The sequence below is a fragment of the Tinamus guttatus genome, unplaced genomic scaffold, assembly GCF_059628265.1.
Source record: "Tinamus guttatus ecotype Peru unplaced genomic scaffold, ASM5962826v1 Tinamus_guttatus_pri_ptg000052l, whole genome shotgun sequence".
NCBI lineage: Eukaryota > Metazoa > Chordata > Aves > Tinamiformes > Tinamidae > Tinamus > Tinamus guttatus.
The window spans coordinates 8,146,486-8,172,003 of NW_028288586.1; the positions used below are offsets into that span (position 1 = coordinate 8,146,486).

The following is a 25,518-nucleotide window of genomic DNA, read 5'->3' on the forward strand; positions in this document are numbered from 1 at the left end:
GAGTGCTGCGTGCCGCCGGGTCACCCCAAGCAGCCCTGCCCCAGATCCTGCTCTGCTGTAACAGTAGCTGAACAGCTCTTTCACATCTAGCCTCAAAATAAGCCATGCCTCAAAGTCATTTACTTATGCCTTCTTTTTTTGTTGTAATTTTATTGAAAAAGCTGGTATTAACATATTTATATTTTTATTCAACAACAGTTAGCTAATTTGTGCAACACAAAGAATGCAGCCATGAACAACAGCTTTCAAAACAATCAGATTTACCAACTTTACCATCACTTACTCTACGCCACTGAAAGCTCAAACTAAAAAGAGAAAAAAAGTTGGAAACGTCCACAATGACGATGTTAACTTCCCATACATTCAAGAAGACCAGGAAACGGAACTCTAGTAGTGATGTCAAAGACAGGACTGGAATACTGGTCTTTGAAAGATTTCTATTTATTTCCTCTATAATCACTTCATGGTATTTTGGTTGGGCATTTCAATAGTTTTATAAAGCTCCAAAGATATATTTATTTATTTAATTTAATCACGATTTTTTTGGTACCCAAAGCTGAAACATAGTAAGGTACTCAAAATTAAAACAAAAAATGTTGTATTAAGATCTGCTTTATAATAAGTTATCTATAGAATCTTACTTGAGAATGTTAAAAGCTAAATATATGTTTTACAGTACTTCTAGCTGTAAATGCCAATATGAGCTGAGAGCTTTTTTTTTTCTTTTTAATTTTTTTTTTGAGCTGCAAAGGTTAATGGAAGAGGCCAAAAGTCAAAGAAATTGTATGACATCCTTTAAGCAGTAGTTTGGCATTAACAAGATTTCTATACAGTTTACCACATTCTTAAACCTTTTTACAAGGAAAAAAAAAAGCAATTTTGTTAAATTTCATTAGAATAAATATGTACATATAATACTGTCCATGCTTTCTAGAGCACACAGTATCTTATAAACAAACATTCCTCATTCTCTTTAAAATTAACCTACACATTTCATACCATATGTGTTTGTTTAGTATGGCTGGAAACTGATGCACATGCGTTTGTGCTTCTACACACAAAATATACAGCATTGATCTAGAAAACTTCAAACGTACAGATTTCATGTGTTGTGTTAAGATTTAATATAAAAGAGCTTTAGGCTTTGTTTTTTTTAGTTCTTGTAAGCAGATTTTTCACCCACCCTTTCCCCCAAACCAAAATATAAAAGCATGCAGATCCATTTACCAGTACATTCTCCACTTACCAAATAAACTGGTGCATAATGGCTTAAAGATTATTTTTCTGAGGAGTTTTAATAAGGGCTGATTAACAGGTCATCTGAATTGTGCTCTTTTTATTCATCATTTGGGAACAAATACTTTGGGATATTAATTTTTCTGCGAGCAATATCAGATGGTTGTGGACAGACTTTTTTTAGAATTTATTTCTGATATTTTTTCTCCCTGGATCAAGTACTTCCTGCCTAGTATACCATACCCATATGCTTCCTATGTGAGGTACAGCAAATGCATGTATTTTCATTTTCCACTTCCATCGCCATTCATTTGAAAATGGAGAGAAGTCTAAATGTATTTATGTGGAAGACGGTTTGTTTGGTTTGGGTTTTTTTTCTTCTGATTTTTCCAAGAATAATTTAATCCTCCAAACTTTGCCTAACTTACATACATAAACATACAACCAAACGAAGGATTTTCTGAGCAGTGACTTAACTTTGCTCCCTTTGAGGCCAACACTTGCCCTTCCAGACAGTAGTTCACCTACGACAACGAGACCTCCAGCCCCAAAATGCCAGTGGGGATAAGTGTTTAACCAGCTGTTGTATGTGAGCAGCCAGGAGTGGTGACACAGCCAGGCCAAGTATTTAATCTGTCCTCCACATGATGAAGTTACTGGTTGTTTTAACCAGAGCAAAGATACCTGGAGAATGAACTTCGTACAATAAACTAAGATGTAACAAACATCAGTTTGCCACCTCTTCACTCAGAAAACTGCAGTACAAAGTTGTGAGGAGGGCATGGGACAGGTGAGGTGGGGCAGTTTTCAGCAGGACCAAGGGCTGGAATTTTGTGTCCTGTCTTAGAGCTGTGAGAGGCCCTTCTGATGTGGCATGTGACATAACCGGGGGTGGCTACTTATTCCCTCACAGATAGGTTTGGCTTGATTAAACACAGGGAAAACATTATTCAAAAAAAATAAAAATCAAGAGACTGAGGCAAAAAGCTCTAACAATGTGGTAAATGCTGTGGCCTGCAAGACGCGCGGCCCCCTGGCGCCTTGTGAGACACGAGGCCCTCAGAAGGGCTCAGCCCTCCCGGGACTTCCCAGCCGGATCCCCCTGGAGCCTACGGAGCCGGCACAGAGCGCAGCACCGCACTCGCAGTCATGCCCTCTGCTCGTACGGTTGTGGTGATGCAAAATACTCGGCTTGCCACCAAGGCTAATGCAGGCCGAGGGCTGGAAGGATGCAGCCTACAAATTCCACCAGAGAAGCCGCATTTTTTGTGAAGATCGCATCCTTCTACAACTCTCAAGAGGCTGGTTTGTAAATTGGAGGGATATTGATAAACCTAGTGCATCTCTGAGTTCACTTTATCCTGAAATATGTACAGATTGTTTGTCGCTGCTATAGCAATGATGTTCTCGGTGGGGTGCCACGCCGTGTGCAAGATCTTCTTCGTAAAGTCCAAACTGTCAACGCTGATGTCGTCTTTCCTCCGCTTGCCTCCGACACAGACTCGCCGCGGTTTAAGGATAGCTCGGGGCTTGCTGCTCTCGCGGGACGCCTCCAAGGTCACGTCCCGCTTGGTATTCCGGTCAAACATTCGGAAGAAGTTGTTGTAGGCGCCTGTCATTATCACGCTGCGGACACAGGGAGACAGAAAGCAAGGACAAAATTAAATGGCAGGTTGCGTGAAGTCTGCTAACGGGAGGGGATCAGCACGAGAGCTTTAACTTGGACTAGGAGGTCTTCTGGTAGCCACTGGCAAGCAGGTAAAAAGTAGGATTTTCTCCAGTGCTCTCTAAAGGGAATAGTTCTTTTTTCCTACTGTTCTCCCCTTGCCTGCTACAGTATTTAGTGGAATGTGCAGCTATCCCAAAACAGGCATCTCGCAGCATTTGCAAAATAAAGAAAATCACAAGTCGGGACCCTGACAACATGACACTGGCAACTGAATAAATGCAACATGTTTAATAAGGTCCTTTTATTACCCTCCACCACACTGTTATTGTCTCACAAGCATGGGGATTTAAGGGTTTCCTTTGTTTTTTTGCTTTTATCTTCTTTCTCCAGAGCCTTCCCCTATTCGGGGTCTGGCGAGCAAGTGCCCTCTGCCCAGGACAGCACAGAAGCACCAGTCCTGCTTCCTTTATCACCCCTCTGCAAAGCCTCTGCTTGCCTGTTACTATGCCATGAGGCAGCAGCCTTCAAAAAACAAATAAAAAGGTGGAAAACAGTAAAACGCCAGTATAGCAGCTTGATAAAACGTATCCCAGAAGCAGCAGAGGGCCTATTGATCAAGATTAGCGCCCATTTCAGGAGCTGAATAAACAGCAGTAATTCCAACATCTCGTTCCTTCCAAATCGCCGTGTCCCGTCGTTAGGACTCCTGCTGTAATGGTTACAACATGAAGAAGTGGAGGGTATTTCATATCTCGGCGCTAACACATGCAGTTTGTGATCCTAGCAGGCCAGCACGGTGCTGTGCTTTTCCCTGCAGGCAGAATTCTGCAGCAGGTTGTGGTGATGGGCTCCATGGATCATGGGCTGCAGAGCAGTGTGGGGCTGGGACAGAGGTAAGTGTCTGTAAAGATCCTTTCTATGGGGCTTTGCTTGCCCTGCTTTGTACTAAAGCTACCTTCACAGGTCGTTTGCTTTTTAATTTCTCGAACTCACATATTTTAGAGGTCTTTTTTCTTTAGTTGGATTTTCTGCAGGGTTTTTTTCATTTTGTTTTAACATACGTAGATGACTACTTTTCACGCCGTTCCTGTTCTTCGGCAGTTTAATGGCTCCGTAAAAATAGCATTATGTAAATGAGAAACTGCCCATTCTTGTTCAAGGTCACAAGCACAGATGGATTATAACCTTACCTGGTGCTTAAAATAATAAGGGAGAACTAAATGTAAGCCTGCTATTTATTCCTATTCAGGAAAATATAATGCACAGCAATGCATGCCTGAAGTAAGGTTTTTTTTTTCTTCTCTTGTTACATACATAATAGAATAAAGGTTGTAGCTAAATATAGAAAGTGTCTTCTCAGTATTTCTATATGGTTTTCCCTGCACAGCACTGTTACAAGTGCCTGCCCAGCATCCCTGCTGTCAAGGCTGGCTCAGGAGGGAAAAAGGTAGTTCCTCTCCAACCTCGTGATTTTGTCTTTACCAGACTTTCTATGCAGTTTTTGTTTTGTTTTGTTTTTTCTTCCCTTTTCTTCCTCCACACCTTCTCCTTCCTTCCCCTTCCTACTTCCAGCTAAGCTACTCCGTGAATTTCCAAAATATTCCCACAGCTTCTGTCTCCCGCTCACCAAGTGTTGCCCCTAGCTGTGCTCTCTTTTGCTTCACTCTGTCTTTTCCATTTTTCTCCTTTTTTCTCTCCCTCTTACCCTTCATTTTTTCTTGAGGTCTTACTGCTCGCTTTCACCGCTCCTGCTCCTCTCACAGACAACCTGCTCAGCCCTCGGAGACCGCAGGCTTCCCTCCTCGCCTTCCCCTTTGGGCTGATAATGTTGCTGAACGAGTGACCTGATGGGCAGATGTCCTCTCGCATCACATATAGATGACAGATTCCTTGAAACTGGCTGGGATTTATGTAGTTTGTGGCCCCAGAGATGTCCAGATGTCACGAGATGTGCAAGGCTTGGCTGGTCACATAAAGCCACCAGCTCTCCCCAGGGTGCAGGGAGGAAAATGCACTGCAGGTTGTTTGCTTCGCAGGAACTTTTCTTCTTGTCAAGGGCCGTAAAAGGTGCTTCTACATGCAGCCGTGTGCGTAATTTGCTTCTGATTTGGTCAATCACAACACAGAGCTTAATGACCTCTCTGCAAATTCCCTGGAACTAGAGCTCATTGCAGCAGGAGAGATCGGTTCTGAATCACCAGAAGATTTAACTCCTCCTTCTGTCTATTTACAATTCCTACATTGTAGGAATAACACTCAAAATAAAAAGAGCACTTGTTTACCCATCAATAACAGTTTCATATTGAATAACACCATTAATGTTTAATTTAAGGCCAAAGTTTTAAATCTGTGTAGACTGGGTAAGGAGATGGTTACAAATCTCCTGGGGTCTACAAAAGCACGCTAACAGCTACTGATGCCTTCAGCATCTTTAAGCTTCTCATACCTTAAAACATCTGGCTCTGAATAGCTTGTTTTGACCATGACTCACTGCACTAACATTTTATTTTGCAAAATCTGAGCAATGAAATACTCAGCATGTTGCTTTCCTCTCTATAAAGTTCTACTGCTGTACAAAGGTCAACAAATTTCCTGTTTCACCAACCTCAGGGCCATCTGACTAGGACTTTATCACTTTATCTGCACTTTATCTGTGCTGATATTTTCTTCCACCATAGCACTTAGGTACTGAGATTTCATCAAGTGTATCAGTCAGTAAGAATTGGTATCACTCTTTCTCATTGCAATAATTATTCTGATTTCTTCATTGCAAGAGAACCTCTTAAATCTGTTGTCCTCTTGCAGCCATCCTTGCACATGAACAGTTCATAACAGAATTGCTCAAGTCAGGCGACAGGAGTTGCCTTGAAGCTATGGGGATATCAACTGCAATTAATGCCTGCGTACAAAACAACCCGTGCTGGCTCTGCACTGGCTTCTAAAGCCAGTTTTGGACTAACTCTAGGCCAAACTCTTCCTCCTAGCTGCATAGAACACTGTTTTCAGCTGCACATTTCTCTTGTCCTCAAAATCCAGCTCATGCTGGGGTTTCCTCTTTTGCCATTGCCCCAGTATGGATGGTGGGACATCGGCTGGGCAGGCTTAAAGAACCAGCACATTCTGGGCTTAACGATGACAGAAAAACTAAACCAGCCCTGCTAAACTGGATAAACTTCACTGCAAACGTGGCAGCATATCGAAATTTGCTGAAGCAACACAAAAGTGACACTGAATTCGAGCATGTGGGAGGGAGGAGATACTTGTAGCATCTTTCATGAGTCCTCGCCTCCAGATTTTACCATGACATGCTGCTAATGTTCCATGCGGGCTGCCTACAAGGAAAAAGGGACAACTTCTTTGCTCTGAAACCACTTCCCCAGTTACAGCCTGAGCCCTACATTTGCAAGACTTCAATACCAGATTAATATGTTTACAGTCTTCTGGGACCAACACACAAGGACCAAACGAGCCAGCTGACCTTATGAGAAGCAAGGCTTGGTTCCAGGAAAATCTTTTTTCACAGGAATAAAAAATTACAGTTATTAAGACAAAAAGGAAGGAAGCAGCAGTGGTGCAGGCAGGTTTCCTTTCACTGTTATGCCGTTAGATCCATTAACGGCCATTTTTGCTTTATTCTGTGCCACGTGAAGCAAGTGCCTCCCTCTGCCCCAGGCCGGAGTTTGATCCTCGGGAGGATCGCACTGGTACAGAAGCCACCACGCTGGGGTTGTGGCCGTCAGGTACAGGTGGCTGCGATGGGCTGGAAAGCAGAACAGGCCAGCCCTGGTCATCCTTCCAAGCTCATACGTGACGTGTGGAGCCTAGATAAGGAAACGACGGTCTCCGGCTCGCCAGGACGGAGCAGCTGCCAGGCAGGAACAGGCTGCTCGGGGTTTGTTCGCCGGGACCTGCCAGCTCTGCTTGGTTAGAAGGGAGGCTGACGGCTGCTCGGCGCCGTGAGTGACAGTTCAGAGGGCAAGGACTGACTGAACACTTGTGTGTGACTTCCCTCATCGGCCTACGGCCCATCACTTACCATGAGGGTATTCAGAAGCCTCTGTAAAGGGGGTCTTCCTGCGCCTATTTACTCGCATTCTTTATAAAAAAACAACAGTAATTAAGGTATTCACTACCATGTAGTACATTCTGCACTATTTTTTTTCTTTTACTGGCATCTCCTGTAATTCACAGATAAACAGCTCGAAAAGTGTTATTTTTGTGATAATGCTGAAATAAAATTTGGCAATGGCTGACAGCAGGAGGAAGAAAGTATCCTGCAGGTCATTATTGAAAGATTACACTGTAGAGCAGAATGAGACAATTAAAGGAAATTAGTGTATATCTACATAGCCATGTAAGCACAACACATACATAATACAGATGGCAGCATTTCAGTGTAATATACTCAACTACAGATACAAATGTGCTCATCTGTTTGAATTACTTGGAGACCTCTGCTTGACTTCCTCCACTGGCCACTCTTTTTGCCCATGTTCTGAATGATTAATGTTTCCTTCAGCAAATGAGATCGGGTCTGTCTGATTGTATTAGTTCCTCTTCATTGGAGTAACTGAGCATCAATCACGTTCTAATCAGAGCTCATATACATTGATTTTTTTTTTCTTTTTTTTTTTGTAAACAGCCTCACCATTAGGTTCTGTCATTATCCTGGATTAATTCCTTAATAATGACAAAAATTGCTGCAAAATATATTTTCACCTAAATAAAAAACATTCTTTTAACTGAAAAATCCTGTCATTTTAGCTCATCATTGTAGTTTTAAAGTCTGCAAAGAATAAACACAAAAAGTTTAGAATGGTGATTATTACTATTATGTATATGTATTAACACTATATATATTATAAAATCTTTTAAGAGTACCATGGCTATAGGCATTGCTTACCTTTTACAGTAGTCCTTTAAAAAACCCATATATATATATATATATATATATATATATATATATGTATATATATAAAATAAAAAGAACCAGATTAAGTGACCCTAATATCCAAATGAACTGTTCTTTAAGAGACGATACTGGTACCTCAGTTAAAATGTGTACATATGTGTATATGCATAGGAAACAGTAAAATACTTGTTGTACACAGAAGCAAGGAGCTCAGAAGAGTGAATATGTATTTTCTCTCCTTAAAAGAAAGATGAACATCTGTGCTGATACACTTAACTCGTAAAAAGAAACAATTAAAGCTGTTATCTTCTGTCAGATGTTGCCAGCTACTCTACTCAAGGGTTTCTTAAAATCGAGAGCAGTGTATTGTGTTTAGTGATGGCATTGGTAATTGTGCAAGACGAACAACCCTACAACGCTGAGGCAGTCCAATAAATTAAACCCTTACAGTGGGATGCACCCACTTAATGACTACTCACTACATTGATCTTCCCGATCTGTCAAGTATTCACTACAATATTGCACTCGCTCCCTATCGCCCTGATAGTGAGCACCACTGCTCAGACCGTGGGCCCCCTTCACTAACGAGGATGGCAGCCCTTCTCTGGCATGGACAAAAGACTCTCAGCCTGTGAACATGTGGCTGCCCATCCTGTACAGGCCATTGGGAATTCCCAGGAAGGAGGAACAAAAATGGTTTGAAAAGACCTGAAACACTGGACTCTCTCCAGTAGCTCTATGTCACTCTTGTATTGGGAGCCCAGAACTGGACACAGGGCCCCAGGCACGGCCTCACCAGGGCTGATAGAGGGGCAGGATCACCTCCCTCAACATAGGGTTATTCCTCCCTAGATGCAGGCCCTTGTAGTTGCCCTTGAACTTCATGAGGATCCTCTCTGCCCATCCCTGCAGCCTCTGAATGGCAGCACAGCCCTTGGGAGCACCAGCCACTCATCCCAGTTTTGAGTCCTCTGCTGGGAAGTTTTGAGTGGCTGGGAAGGCACTGCCCCCTTCATCCAGGTCTCGATGAACAAGACCGGACCCAGTCCTGACCGCTGGGGGACACTGCTCAGAGATAAGAGATCACAGAAGGATATAACTTGCCTTGAATATCATTAAAAGAAAATGTTTTGGTTCTTACTAAAGCAAGAAGCTCTCCACTGAGAAGGCAAGGCTTTTTCTATACTTCCATCTGCATTTGTGACTACAGGACTGGAAGAGACCCTGTTCCACACTACCAAGTTTAGTCACTCGGCTTTTCAAGCAATGTTTCATACAACTTTTTTCACAAAATTTATGAGCACCATCCTTCAAGTAACTAGGCTTTTAACATCTTCACTATTTTGGTTCGGAAAACTGCTCCACAAAGCTGTTCCAATAGCTACAAACTGCCCCTCGCTCCCAGGCAAGTTTTAATTTCCAGCTAAGTTGTCACTTGGTGCCTATATTTGCTCTGGTGCCATTATCACAAGCATTTAGCTTAGCTAGCTCTGCTTCCTGCCTACGTGCACCTCCTTGAGCTTCTTATTAGAAGCCAATATAAGTGTGGCTTCTCTTCTGCTAGGCTGCTCAAAATAAACTCAACTCTTTGGAGCATCTGCCCACTTGCCCAATTAGCTCATTTGCCTTCAGTGCACCTGTGTGTTTCATCTGCCTTGAAGAAGACAGACCACAAATATATGACAATAGTCCAGAGGTCTTTCGATAGGGCAGTGTACGTCCCCTTGCTGAACGTGCCTCTCGCCCACTCACGGAGCACAGTTGCCTCTCCAGATGCAGCACAGCGCGCAGCCCTTCCCCGTTCAGGGGGACAGGCTGCTCTCACGTGCAATGAGCTGGACTGTCCCTCCCAAACGAGCACAGCCCCAGCTCCCAGCGGCAGCTCCTGCCCGTGGGCTCCCAGCCCCTGCGGAGCCTGGAGCCGCCGCGTGCCGCTCGGCGCTGCCGCGGGTGCTCTCCTCCGCGTTCCTCCTGCTCATCCCCTTCACAGCCGCCTAGCACGTGAATGGCTTGTGGGCTGTTTGCAAGGACTAATGCTTTCTTTAGGGAAAGTAAATAAATAAATAAATAAAACCAACACCTGGCATTATACTCCTGAACTTCATCCCTTTTATTTTATTATTCCAGTCCTCTAGGCTGCTCAGTTCTTCCTGCACAATGTCTCTATTTCTCTAAATACTGACACTATTTGCTAATATTATAGTCTTAACAAATCTCATCCTTTCTCTCTCTGACTTGTTGTGTCAACATTATTCATGAAAATATCCAGCAAGAACATGCCCAGAAACCCCAGGGACCTGAGTGAATATAGAAAGGGGCTGCTCTGAGAGGGGGAGCTATCACTAGAAACTGCCATTTAAGCCAGCATGAATTCTGTCTAAGGGAAGAGCAGGAGGTATTCATTATAACCATATTTTTTATCCAGCAGACACTAGTATTAATTACATTAATTTGGCAAAGAGCATATTAGCTGCCATAGTACAGTGATGAGTTACACTGTTATAAGCCACCATCATATCCTGGTTTGCTCTGCAGCTATGAAGCTGGAGCTATGGAATTACAGGCCACGTGAGAGGTGCACCCATAAACATATGCTTCTCGGGAAGCATTTAAACTAAATAAGAAATATGCAGCATAAAAGGCAGCAGTGGTTTGTAGAGAATCTGCGGATCCCTGTGACACCTCTTCTTTCTCCCTTTCTCTCGCGGCTTCCAGTATTTGAACTGGCTTTCTGAGGAGTCAGCACAAGCAACCATGGCACCAGAGAAGCTTCCCCAAGGGGCTGGGGGCGCTGTGCAAGCTAGTCATTTTTTTTTTTTAATTATTGCAGCCTGATCTTAGTTTTGGTGAAAATGGACAGAATTTGACGTTTTTTTTCCCCCAAGGTTAACAAGGCACAAGCTGAGGAGATCAGAGACACAGCTACATCAATGGCAGAGCACCTTTTGAAAGTCTGTGCACTGATACATAGAGATGTAACTTGATATTCAAAATAATCCTGGTTAATGCTTGGAGCTCTACAGCAAAACCGAAACAGCGACGGACATCTGGCTGGATTACCTGTCGGATCCATTCCATGCACATTCAAACTTGTCAAAGATGCAGTCATTCTCATAGAGGGAACACAGCTTGCTCCTAAGGTAATCATGGACCTGTTGTAGAGAAAACACTGCTGTTATTTTTGAAACAAAACAAAGCTGCACAGTCAGCCCCTGACTCTGCGTTATCTCCCGTGTTCACTTTTGCAAAACTGCACGGACTGGCACCTTTGCAGAGCCTTTGTGCACTCCAGGAACCTTGGACCACTGCTGCATGTGCCCTCTTCAGAAGCGTGCCCAGCTCCTCAGCTCGAGCTGTGCCTGCGGTCCTTGCCAGATAGTTTGCTGTGGTTCCTCTCTCTTTTCTTATGGATTTCTCCAAAGCCTCAGCTCTTTTTTCTTTACACACCATCTGCTGTCTTTCACTATTGCCATGGACAACCAGGCTGCTCCTTGTCTTGGCCATCTGATTACTACACTTGACCACATTCAGACCCTCAGAGTGAATATGAGAATATGAGAAACTAAATAGAGGAAAATAAATAATATTTTATGTTCATCTGCCACTACAGATTGAGGGAGAAAAAACTTGTGCGTTGTCTGTAAATATTGTTCTCATGATACACAAATAACATCGCAATTTCAACCAAATTCATTCCTAGGTAATCACATGGGTAATCCTAGGTAATCACCTTCTCACAGCATTGCACTGTGTTAGGCCGTTCCTTCATGGAATTACCCAGTCATTTTGTGCTCCAGAATAACACAGTGTTAAGACTATATGGGGAGCCATTTCACTGGGAATAGTTAGAGTCAGCAATTGTGTCGATAGATGACACAGTAGCCCAATAAACGACACATGCGCCTTGCCAAAGCGAATCCAGCTGTTCCCAGCTACAGACTTGTTCCCGTGTGCTTGCTGCTGGCGATTCCGCCGGGGTGATTCGTGTGGGCAGCAAGGGAAGGAGCCTCCCGCCGGGCAGGGCTGCCTCGGCACCGGCCAGCGCAGGCTCCGGCCGTGCCGCTCTGCTGCTCTTGCGGGCTGCCCAGCGCAAGGTGCTCTGCCTTTTTTTATTTTATGCGAGGCTGTTGAATCACTGCCAGCAGCTAACGTGTTTCAGCAAGGCTCCAACAGCTGCTGGATGCAATAGCATCCATTTGGCCACAACACTGATAAGGAAGTGCATGAGGAATACATTTTTTTTATGGCACTAAATAGTATCCTGATAATGAAGTAGTGCCTCTGCTCTCTTTTAAAGCCTTTGGGGAAATCTCCTATTATGATCCCCTTCATGAATTTGTGTTAGACAACATCTATGTGGCTATCATGCAGTGCATGAAATGAGAATTTTATTTAGTTATGAGTTATTCTTATGGGTTTTATGTTTCATATCTATGTTTTGGTCACACAGGGGACTGATGCTTTTACTATTACTCTTTGAATTTGGAAAGCTATAATGAATAGCTCTAAATAAACACGAGCTTTACTGATTTATCTAACAGTTTGGTATAAACTAATTTATAAGCTAATTTATACACAACATCCTGATTATGTGGTGATATAACTCTGAAAATCTTAGATTTGTTTGATGTTTCTGGTGCTTTTGCAGATACTTTTATGAGAATTTTGTTAAAGTGCAATTTAAACCACTTTGTCTTTCTTAAGAAACAAAACTGTTCTGCGCTTTCAAAAAAACTAAGGTTGTTTAGAGGAGTAGGACTGTGCGAATCCTAATCATAGAATCCTCAAGGTTGGAAGGGACCTCTAGAGATCATCTAGTCCAACCCCCTGCACACGCAGGGTCACCTAGAGCACGTGGCACAGGACTGTGTCCAAGCGGGTTTTGAAGATCTCCAGAGAAGGAAGGAGACTCCACAACCTCTCTGGGCAGCCTGTTCCAGTGCTCTGTCATCCTCACTGTTAAGAAATTTTTCCTGAAGTTCCTGTGGAACTTTTGATGCTTCAGTTTGCTTCCGTTTCCTCTAGTCCTGTTGGCGGCCACCACTAAAAAGAGGCCAGCACCATCCTCCTCACTGCCTCCCTTGAGGTACTGATAGACACTGATCAGATCCCCTCTCAGCCTTCTCTTCTCCAGGCTGAACAGGCCCAGCTCCCTCAGCCTCTCCTCATAGGGCAGATGTTCCAGGCCCCTGATCATCCTTGTGGCCCTGCACTGGACTCTCTCCAGCAGCTCCACATCCCTCTTGTACTGGCGAGCCAGTCCTCCTGTGATACCGCCCTGCTAAGGCCTCTGACTGACTTCTAGAGTCTTCTTTTCTGAGCTGTTAGTGCTCTTTGCAAGGTCCTGGATAAGTATTTGAGAAATAAACGCAATCCACAAGTTAAGGCAAAGCAGCAAGAACACCTAAATTTGCCTGGGGTTGTTATTTTTATAGGCTTCTGATTGCAATAGTCAGTCCTGAAAAATTATACACGTTTTCCACACCTCAGTGTGGAGAAATATAACTTTTTAATTGGCCCCATTGTTGGGTGTCAGACTGATTTAAAGGTAGCCAGCTTGACTGGAAGCTACATAGATGAGAAATAAAAGTAGATGTCAAAATCAAGACAAACAGGTTGGCTTGATCAGCTATGTCTCTCCAGGGAGAAAGCTGCTCACTCCATTAGCATAAGTATAAAATAATATATTACCCAAGTTCCTAAAATCTGAGATATGATTCTAGTATGTAAAACACAATCTCTCCATTCCCTGGTCACTTTGCAGCACATCAAAATTTCTAAGAAACACATCTAATACTACTGTACTACTAATAGAACTGTCATTTTCAGAACAGAAACAATTCTGTATTTTTAAAGGCACACAGACTCAGACTTCCAAGGATTTATATTACACAGTATCCACTGAAGGGTAATAGATGATGCAATGGACAGCACCGAGGGCCCACTTTGTTTGCACAGTTAGAGCTAATAAACACCTCCAGCAATACTGATGTCAAATTTTGATTGCTTTGACAAGTCACACTACCAAACTCACAGCATGTGCTGTTAAAAAAAGAAAGAATCATAAACACAGTTACTGTGAATTACCTCACCTGCCCCTATGTAGACCGCAGGGACAGAAAATGGATTATTCCAATATTTCTCTAGGATTGTCTCTGTATAAGCAGTATGAGCCAGATGAATGTTATTTTTCCTATTTTGCATGTTCTTCTGTACGTAGCTGAACAGCTTTTTCTCATTAGATTTTCATAACAAACATTTTTTTGCGTCACAGACATAATTTTCCTCTTCAAGTCAGAGTCAAAAAAATGAAAGCTCAAACCTCTCCTGCCAAACAGAGCAGATGTCACGAGCACAAATTCAGTGCTGGCAGGAGCCAGTGGCATTTTGTCTGCATAATATCCCAGTGAATTCAGGCAACCAGATGCGTCTGTCTGGCATTCACAGACTGCTGTGTCAGCGGTGGTGTGAGGGCTTAACAATAATCTCTTCTGTATGGAGGAAGTTTTAAAATAAGTTCCCAAATCATGATGGCAAAAATCCAGCAGTTAGAAAGAGAGGACAAAATCCTTTCCTTTTTTTTTTTTTTTTTTTTTTTTGGTGGTGGTGGTTTGTTTTTTCAATGTACTAATTCTGAACATCCTCTTTCAGTGGATACTACTAGATGCCACTACAAGGGTTCTACTCTGAACTGTCTTCTCAGAACAAGCTACAAGAACATCAGAGAACCATTTAATTTTTGAATAGTGAGATGACCTATTATTGCTGCTGGTCAAGAAGGGAGAGATGCCTACCTGGTACGTTTCTACGGGCTTGGTTTCCATGTTCAGATCCCAAACTTTGACAGTGAGGTAATCTCTCGTCAGCATGTATCTACCACTGTGGCTGAACTTGACATCTGACACTGAAGAGATAATTTCTGAAAAAAATGATCTGTTACTGGGGTCTTCTGGTTCTTCATAAACTGTTGAAAGAAAAAGAAGCGAGAAAGAAATTAGAGTTCTGCAAAAGCAGTGCTTCATGACACACCTGCAGCTGGCCAGGCCGCGGCTTTCCAGCCCTGTCCGAGGGCAGCTAGGACTGAACGTGAATTTTGTGGAGAAGCTGCAAACTGCAATTAACTTTTTCCTAAAACACGAGCAGAGGAGAGTGACTTACTAGCTGGAAACATGAACTATTTAGTCCATGAGAGACTGCTGACCCTTCTAGGAAGCACTGAGCTCACTATATTCACTATTAACTTTTCTGTGTATTACACATCCTGAAAAGGCAAAGGATCATGAAATATGGCTTAGAGCACGTCCATACAGGGCTTTCTAGCTAGCAAATTGGTCATCGCTATTCAACTACATATATATATCTGATGGTTCACACTTAATTGGAGGAATCACAGAAGGGTTCTATGTCTAGAATATTCTTTGGAAATTGAGAATTTGGTGGTTGTCATTTCCAAGTTTTAAAAGCGAGTGAAGAGAAACTATTTGCTGAGACATAGAAAGGTGTAGTAAATAGAACAACTTCTTGATGACGGTAAAAACGGAGGTTTTTGAGTAGTCCTCTGAAATATTTTTCTCTTAATTCATTTATCTATGTGATTCAGACTGTTGAAAGCAACAAGGTTCGAATTTCCATCAGGTGAAATAATGTTCTGCCGAACAGTAAGGGCAAGTAGGTGGGTGAAGCATGAAGGGTAATGCAAAAAATTATGGGTAATTTTCTTTGGGGGTGAAATGCAGCCAGGCATGCACATGAGAATAAGCTCTGTATTTGAACAAGTATAACACATCTAAATGGTAATGAACTACTTCAAAAAGGAGGAATAACTTTTCTTTTTACACAGACTGTAAACGAAAAACTTTAAATAACTCTTTAAAAATTTACCTAGACATTCTGCAAAGCAGATATTTTGTAATTATCCTGTCAGATGTTCAATGGAAGTCTGATGAGCACGAAGCAATTATCATTTCTCATACCTCTTTCCTTTAATCTGTCCAAACTATCATCTACTTGGCTGGCAAGAACTTCATCCTCCTTATTATGATGTGAAGTTGCTATTTGAATCAAGAACGAGAAAGGAAACCCACTGCACTACCCCTTCATTTACAGCTGAGATAAAGTTTCTTGGTTATTCCAAACACAAGGCACTGCAAGGCTAATCAAACTCCCAATGACTAGAAGAGCAGCAATATTAGTACTGGATGCTCTGTGTTTTGTTAGGATGACCACTAATGAGATTAAACATTTCATCCCTTATCTGCACTATTTAACGCTCCCTGTGCTTACCACAGGGAGCACTGGAGATTTTACATTAATTAAGCTGCTGAAAGAAAGGCACTGGCAGCAAATTCAGTAGCTGCAATTTTTTGCAAATAGCTCAGCACAGGCAACCAGAAAAATTGCTATAGAAAAAAGAGGAGTGACTCCCAGCTTAGCCACCAGCACCATATGCCTGAACAACTAGGCATTTCCTGAGGCATTGGCCTGAGGAAATGAGGGTGAGATCTGCTATCCTAGGCTCTTAGCTATTGCTGGTTGCAGCGTTAATGTAATGGTATGTGTACACTGCAAAAAGGCATAATCCTAATTCAGTTTGGCTAATGGAAGTTAGATAACTGGAGATAGAACAGTACTGACGGTGATATAACATTGATTTTTGTTCAGGCAAACAACACAAATCCAAGCCTGGCCTTTTCAAGCTGATAGGAGAAGATATAGGAATAGCTCACAGTTCGTTTTATTTCCACACATATTTTGAAGCCAGCTAACAAAATCGGATTTATCGACAAGCTCAGAAAACAGAATTTCTGCCCATTATAGTTTAGACTTACCACTTGACTCTTATGCCACAGGACAATCAGCACCAAAGATATAGGAGACTCTAAATCTATTTTACTTTTATATATATATCTGAATAGATCCCATTAGACTAGAATCTGGACACAGAATTTTGCTGAGATTCAATTATAAACTCTATTGTACTCCTCTATTAATTTCTTGATTAACTTCTTAATAAATATCTTTGGCAATGAAAAGTGGTATTAACTTCCATTATTATTGTTTCTGAAAACCTTTTCAACGCTAATTAGATAAAAGATATAAAACTATCTGCCTAGCTGCAAGCTACAGAACATACGAACCGCAAGCGCCGAGGCATATTTTTCATGTGACACTGCTCAGACTTAGATACGGCTTTGCCAACGGGAACACAGAAATGCTGTGGCACCATGGAGCAAAGTCAAGCGCATCTCCGAGCAGAGCCAGCCCTGCAGCAGAGCCTCCCGGGAAGACACCGCTCCTGCTCCTCGCTCCGCAGGAAGGGACACGGAGAGGCCCCGCGTACACAAACTACAGGGGAAAGGGGATGTCCTAGGAAATACCCTTCTGATACTGCCTCCCTCTTTCATATCACTAGCAGCCTTTCAGTGGAAAACAGTATTTTTCTCAAATTTTCTCAATCTGACATGATTGTGTCAGATTAGAGAGGGATATCAAGGAGCTAGGAGAAAGACATATCACAGAGCATTGGGCACATTCCTCTGAAAAATAACAAGTCGATAGTAACTAAATGATATTCTAGGAGTTACCCAACCCTCAACAACCACCACCAATCGAACATGATCCCACCAAAGGCTTTTTGCTCTTTGTTTTGCTGAACCTATTTCCTAGGTACACATTTTTGAGGGAGTTACTGGGATTTCTAGACTGCAGTATCACTGAAAACTATTATTTTGGTTGCTGGACTGGGCCGTAACCATTCAAGGGAATAAATTTTGGCATAGGAGAACTTCAAAAAAAAAGCTAAAAATATTTCATAGAGTGGGTGCAATATCACAATCTAATATAAAACAAGTAATCCTATATTCCTCTCAAAATCATCTCAACAAGGAATATTCATGATATTTCAGCATGCATTACTTCAAAGGACCTTGGCCATGTATTTTCAACATTTACTCCCATGTTTCTATTACTTTCTGTTACTTTTGATTTGATGAAATAAAACACAAACTCCTCAGAGCATTGCTGCAAAGCAGATGGTTCAAAGTACAAACATGAATAATGTTTTTCAAAGCAAAAAGAATGATCTATTTAAAGAGAAAGCAATAACAATCTCGCAGATAATGCGGCGCAGGTGTTAGAAAAGCTATGTACGCAATACAACGAAAATTTTATCTGAAACTACTTTTTATTTTCTACAGGATTTTGTAAGTGAATAATGGATTGATGAGATAAAAGAAATGTCAACTACAATCAGTCATACAAATGTTTCATTGTTTTTCAAAGCAGAGACTGAAAGTATAAGCTTTGACAAAAAATTGTTATCATATCCTGAGCTCTTCATGATAACTGCATGCTCCTAAGGCACAAAGACAGAAACCTTGGAATTTCTGTTTCTGCAGACCAAAAGCAAAACTATAGATAAAAACAACATTTTGCTGTTACAGAGCCAACTGGATTTTAAAAGAAAACTCAAGATGACTCATGTTTACATGTATTGCAGAACATGTGCTTCTCTGAAAAGAAGGAAAAAGCAAAAACCTCTAAGACGAAAGGAAGTTCACAAAGCTGTAAAGAATTTTCATTACTCATAGGATGAGCTTATAAACTGCCTAAAAAGTCATTCCTCATAACTGAAAAACAAAATTTCTTCTGAGGCTACTTCCTTTCTGTTTAAGAAAACCTTTGAAACATTTTTCTAGGTGATGTTGTTAATAGCTGATATCCTGCCCTGAAAGCATCTGTTTCTACAACATTCAGAAACAACTAGATGAAAAAGTGAAATTGGGCATGTCTCCTCATTGCTGACTACTCCTGTCAGCAACGAAATGCACTGTAGATATTGGAAAGATAACAGCGACTTCATTTTCAAGACTGTTACTTAGAGTGAAGTTCTCAGAAATTGGGCCCCATGAAAACGACAGCTCTCTTCTCTTCCAAGAACAGCTGCTGGCTGCAGAAAGATCTCCAGTTCTTGTTGAAGCTACGAACGGCTAGAAGGGCGAGCAGGATCCCTGTGGAGGGGTTGGCTGTGGACGCCAGAGCCAGGGAAGGGCAAGACAAGAATTTTTCTTTTTATTATCCAAGCCTGCATACAGTTTGCAGCTATGTTAGCTGCTAAGTTAACGACTTTTTACATATAACTTCTGGGTTATACCTTAATAAGAAGAATATAGGTATTTCAACTGAACCTAGGAATACTAGCAATGGTTCAGGTAATCTCTACTAGGCTTGAAGTTGTATAAGCATTGAAAACGGATGCAGTTCCAGGCAAAGCAATTTAGCTTCTAAATTAAGCCTCTCTTTCATTTCAGATCCCAAATGAAAATGACTGCAATATCTGATTAAAATGTACCAAAAAATGGTACTTTCTAATGAACAGAATCAATGTGATGAACAGAAAGAAGGGTAGCTGAAACCCAACTGATACAGCCTACTTGGGTTTCCAAGAGGGATTCAATCAGAGCCCTCATAAGGGCTCACAGCATAAACAACTACTGAATAACAGGAAAGGTTCTAGGCTGCATAAGCAATTGAACAAAAGATGGAAATGAAGAATAGGAATTATTCATTATTCATTTTCACATTGGAGAGCCTGTCAGTGAAATTTTGTAGAGCTCTGTGCTTGGGCTCATACTGATCAAAATAATTACAGTTAAGATTGAAAAAGGAAGTACATAAGTGCTGAAAAAGCTTGCTGATAATACCAAATTAGTCATCATAAAAATGACTAAGAACAACTACAGAAGTTTTCTGTGGCATTGAATGGCTGGTTAATAAAGCGGCAGAGGAATTTCAGGTGATTAAATACAGAGAGAAACACAATAAAACAGAAAAAAAATCCTAGCTTTATATGTTGACAAATTCTGAGCCCATTTATACCATTCAGGAAATACTGGCTTTATCATGGACATATAAAATGCCCAGTAGCAATCAAAACCAAATTTAGTGCTTGAAATTACAAAAAAAGAAAAAAAAATAAATAAAAATAAAAGAGAGAGAGAGCAAAGAGAGAGAGCATCATTGGGTGCCACACAGCTGCAAGACGGGCTCACATCTGGAGCTATCTATGCATAGCTCTGGCCTCCTCTCTCAATCCACATCGATCTAAAGGACAGAAATGAGGAATAAGAAGGATCAGGAGGGAGGGAGTGACGTGCCAGCCATGACTACCCAGGCTGGGACTCCTCAGCCCAGGAAAGGCCACGAGGAGAGGACTCATTGCAAATGTCATGCAGGGCACGAATAGGGAGCGACAGTTCACTTTGTCCCCTGTCTGTTCCACTCAGCTAAAGGGTCACCAAACGGTACTAGGAAGGAGACAGGAGCAAATGGATCTTCACATGGTGCCTACTAAAGCTACAGAAGTCTTTTTAAAAGATATTTGAATGGTAACATTATACACGGGTTCAAAAGCAACTGTACAAATTCAAGGGGAAAAAAATCCACTTGAGGACCATCAAATATAAAGCAGGTCTCTCTAAAGGCCCTGACTCCCAAGTTTACAAATGCAGTGCAGTTATTTCTAACACAGCTTATAATGTTCTTTAAGATTTCATACTACATTATTTCATACCAAATAGCTCCCAAGTTCAGTTCTGAGTGAATCAAGAGCAATGGCAAGGGTATCTCTGAATTCACAGCCTCTTTAAGATTTTATTACTCTATTTGTTATTACTCTAATTATTCTGTTTACAATAACAATTGTTTACTATTACTATTTACTTTATCCTTCAGTATCCCAGAATGTTTAACTGCTTTATATTAAGTTGATCCACTCATATATTCACCTCCCTCAAAAATTTCTTCATATTGGGTTTGCTTCATTAATGTCAAAATCTTACCTCCCTGTTCTGCATTAATACAGCTGTTTGCAGATGATTTTTATCAAATTTTTGAATTTTGAATAGGCAACCAAAACCACAATTATTTGATGACATGAAGTATAAATAATTAACCAAAATTATTTAACAATGGTTTACATTACCATAGCGCCAGCACTCTGTAGTTGCTCATCCTGTCTTAAATGAAGAAAGTTACTCTTTTTATATCCCACTAAATTAGCTCTGAGTGCACCTCTTCATGCCTTGTACATTTACCCCGGGGTCTGGGTAGTCATGGCCCGCATGTCACTCCCTCTCTCCTTCTGATCCTTGCTCATTAACCCCTCATGTTCCTTCCTAAGGGCTGTTTTTACCCCACACTTTGAGCCTGAAATCCCACCTCCAGCCAAGCACTCCCTTACCCGATAAGCCAGTATTAACACCAGGCTTCTAATCGATACCCCTAGAGAGGGGGGCTCCTGAAAGCGGAGCCTCAAATCGATTTTTAAGACCCTGTTTTACCATCTGCAGTGAGTCGCTGCGGCTCGGCGCACACCCCATGGGACGCTGCATTAGTGCTGAAAGGTAAAGCCCGATCAATAGCTAAAGATCAGGGGGTGGGAGCTTCACTGCCCAGTTGCTTATGTTAATGCAACTTTGCCAGGGGGTTTGTTAATAACGAGAAACGGTGCCAAAGACAACGAGGAGGTGGAAATATGTGAGGGTAAACTGGAAGATGAAGCCTCGTTAAGCCCCACTCTCACGAAGGCTTATGTGCATGTTTAATGTCATGTATTGCGAGCAATCCCATGGAAGTTAATGGGACATAAAACGATTCCATATGTACAGGAAAATACATGCATAAGTCTTGGCCATCTTGATATAAAAGGGTAGCAATAGATGCATTTTTTGCCCAACAAAACAGCATGCTGAAAGAATAATGTTGGTTTCAAGAGACAACGAAAAGCAATTTTTGATGCTATTAAAAAATAAAGCAAACAAGACAGGAATTTTAATAGGCTGAATAATTAAAGCAATCTCTCAGCAATTATTTGCTTTATCTGTGTGTGTTTGGGGGAGAGGGGTTAATGAAACACCTCTTCAATCATAAATCATTTACCATCACTTCAGGCTTTCCTCTTTCTTCTTACTATTTGGTAGCTGTAAGTCCTCAAAAAAGATTTTTCTTATTCTGATTTAATTTTAATATATTTTATACAATGAGAGGAAATACTATATAGATACAATCCTATTTCTGTAGCAACACCTTCTACTTTTCATTACTCATGTTTTAAATGTCTTTGTTATACATTCATCTAAACTGAACAGAAGAGAAGCTTTGGAGCCAACGCTTCAGGCAATCTCGTGCCGAATTTCAATGGGATTCCTGCACAAGGAAGGATCCTTCTCAGGATCTAGTATAGTATGTGTGAAATTGTAATAACAGATCTTTAGTGACAGCCATAATTACAAAATTATCAGGATACAGGCACATTTTCACTGATGACATAAAATGGGCAATAAATCTATCCCTTTGTAGCGCCTGCTTAGAAAATAAATCCAGCATTAGGCAAAGGAGAACAAGCCTTTATGAAAGCATGGGATCAAGTCATTATGGAAGCTCAGATAGGTGCCTCTCCTGTCAGCAGCAAGCTCCCAGGTTTTGCCTGAAGTGGACATTACTGCGACAGGGGCCTTGCGCACTCAAGGAGCAGGGCTGGCTGGCTCGTCGCTGACAACCTGACGTGAGACCAGGAGCAAAAATAAAAAGCATGTTTTAAATGTAAAGCTTAGATAAAAGAAAAACAAGTTGTCTCTCTTCTAGTTGTACAATTAGCATCATTCATTTGGAAAGGTCAATATTAATTAGCAAATCCAGCAGGGATGTTCTGTCACAGGCTTTTTGTGCATCTGGTATTCTCCGTTTCAAATGAAGGATAATCCATATTCAGTTAGAGGTCTGAAAGCTGTCTCATCTCTGCAGGTGCCACCTCCCATAAAAGGTTAGTAAAGATAATACATTTGAGATTTAAATTTTAACATATTCTAGCAGCTTTTCTTTCATTTGTGTTTTGGCCACTTGCATGGTCCAAAATTCTTAAGTTTAAAACCAAAGATGATCTCAAAAACAGTAGATAACCAACTCAGCTAGCTGCCAGACTGTTAGATTAATGGCATTCATCCTAATGGAAGGGTTGGCATTTCCTTCATGTCTGATTTTCAAGAAGAAAAACAAAGAGTCTCTCAAGGAAAACTATGCTGCCACCAGACCTTTCTGTTATAAATCAAACCTAAAATGTGCTCTGCTTTGCTCTGACATCCAGTTTACACCTTTAAGATGCTCTTTATCCAACCTATGGCACTGGGGAAGGCATCAGCCCCTTCTTGTCATCGACCTATGCATATGCCCCTAGTCAAATGCTCTCCAGAAAGGCACATGACAGGCTTTGGATTTGCCAGCTCATCTTAATCTAGCCAGTACGGTTAGCGCATTGGGAAGTGCATGGAGACAAAAAAGAATCTTTAAGATGGTCCCAGCCACTAGAAGCTTGTCAAGGATCAAAAATGGGAACTACCTGCACTGTGTGCAAGGGTTTGCATTTTAAAGACCACCGTGGCGCTCCTGGAGGAGCAATAAGCTGGAAACTGCAGCTTTTCCTTCTTCCTTTATTTTTTTAAGCAAACTTTGAACATGGGTAATGGATAATTTAAAATAGCTTTTTTATTATTCTACTAAGCATATTAAGAAATGTACACTAAAAAGAATTTGCAAAGCAACATGTCATTTAAGTAGATTACATCTTCTGAGGCAACATTTTCTGAAATATGCAATGACTTTAAGATATTAATGCTGCTATACTGAATATCAATGAGAGTTATACTCTTGAGTCACTTAAAAATTCCATGTTGAAGAAATGTACAACTTCCAATTATCACTTAATAATTGTTAGTTTAATAATTCTTATGAACTACTGAAAACAAGCTTTTTATTTCGACACATGTTCAAGCTCAGTTTCCTTTAACTGTCTGCTTTACCAGATGATTTCTTAAAACAGTCATATGTATCTACCTAGTCCATAAACTGGAAGATAGATTTTAACTTAGCTCACATTTATAAGGAGCATAATAAAAGCAACACAATATCAAATCAAATTAGTAATTATCAGTTAACTGAGCACTGGTGTTTTATATATACCTACTTTTGGTAAGTATTCTTTTAGTTAGAATGATCTTACTGCACCAGTATTTTTTTTTGTTTGTCTTCTTCATTATTTGCCTCCTTTTCATGGGAATTTCAAGTAGTTTGGGGATTGACTGGGAGGACAGGGAGCTCTCATTTCTTGGATGCTCTCAGCTAACTGCTCTAACAAGGACACTGCTTCAGCTATTACTACCATTGCTTCCCTACTGCCACTGTTTTCCTGTGTTCTGCCTTCTTGCTACATTGCACCGCTATGCATGTTGTTGAGCAACAGCACCAGATGACCTTGGGTATTTTGCCACATTTAAATTAAAGCTTCCATATTATTTAAATCAACTCCTTGTTTCTTCCTGCTTGAGTCTGACATTCCAATCCATTTTAATTCCTTAGCCATAACCCTGGGGACTGCTGGGAACAGTATATCTCTTATCGCAATCCTTCTATATTCCCAATAAGCAGGGACATTCATCTCTTTTTCTCCTCTTCTCCACAATACTTTCATGGATTCTCTTCCTCTACTTGCAAAGTCTGATAATAACATGGGACAGTATTATATATGTATCTGCTCTACTGTTACAGATGAGGCTTTCCTGTATATCCATTTGTAATGGCCACACACGTTTGGTTTCTGATTGCTTGCCCAGCTTTTGATGATCTATTACAGAGAAGATGTTATAAAGAACTGGTTTCCACTGGAAAAACAATGCATTTTATCACACCTTATCAGTATCTTATGATGATTTAAAACTCACCTACTGAGCTGATATGATACCTGATGCCTTATGGATGGATTTGGTGGCCTCTGCCCATTTTTCTGTGGGACAGAGGTCTCCATTACAACTCATCCCACAAATTGGCAGCTGGCTAATAAATCTCAGCATAGGCAGCAAAGTTGAACAGATACGAACATTATTAACATCCAGTGCCAGTGGCTTACACTACAAATATTACATAATTTATTTATACAGTGTATTACAGTAATTATATTTGGCACTCTCTAGACATGTGCAAATTGAAGGACACTTCCTGCAAAAGCTGCAGCTGACTTTAGCCCCGTGCAAGGATTTGGATAACAAAACAGACTGAAAAAGAAATAAAACTAAAAGTTCACAACATATGCTCAGCATTAAGGTATTTGCACAAGTTATCTGTTGGACCTTATATACTCCTAAACCTTATAAACTCCTCTGTTTGTTAGTGTCAGAGCAGCATCTGAAACACAGATCCCAGTGATATTAGACTGAATAAAGCAGGTAGGACTGCGTGGCAGAAAGCGAGGCTGCGCAGTAACCCCAGCGATAGGTGTTTTAGCTAAGAAGTAGAGGCAGCTGTGGGGAAGGGCATGGAGACGAGCTGAGCCAGGAGAGCATGGTACTCATCACACATGTGCATCATGCACAAAGCAAGTGCTCGGAGAAATCAGTTTCACAGCGAAGGTACTAGACAGATGATCCTGCAAATATTTGATTTCCCTGATTATTTGTTTCTGAAAGCATCTCCATTTAGGTTGCTACAGGCTTTACATAATTAGTGTTGCATCCCTCTGAGAGTTATATTCGAACCACTCCAAGCAGCAGTATTCCTTGTAACACACTGGAAGGTCTACCATTGCCTTATCCATTTGGTGTTGCACATGGTCTACATACTCAGCTCCTCACCGAGTCTGACTTGGGTTCAGTGC

The 25,518-nt window shown here is 41.2% G+C and overlaps 1 protein-coding gene across 5 annotated transcripts in view; it reads right to left on the reverse strand.

Annotated features, from left to right (window-relative positions):
- Positions 1-2,521: 2,521 nt before the first annotated feature.
- The window catches only part of PPP2R2C (protein phosphatase 2 regulatory subunit Bgamma), a 174,489-nt gene continuing 151,492 nt past the window's right edge, over positions 2,522-25,518 (reverse strand). For all 5 annotated transcript variants that reach the window (XM_088540017.1, XM_088540018.1, XM_088540019.1 and 2 more), the window contains 3 exons: positions 14,612-14,781; positions 10,878-10,969; positions 2,522-2,862 (listed from right to left, as the gene is read on the reverse strand). In XM_088540017.1, the coding sequence (XP_088396143.1) occupies positions 2,571-2,862; positions 10,878-10,969; positions 14,612-14,781 (554 nt within the window). In that variant the 3' untranslated portion in view covers positions 2,522-2,570. The remainder of the gene's footprint in view (positions 2,863-10,877; positions 10,970-14,611; positions 14,782-25,518) is intronic.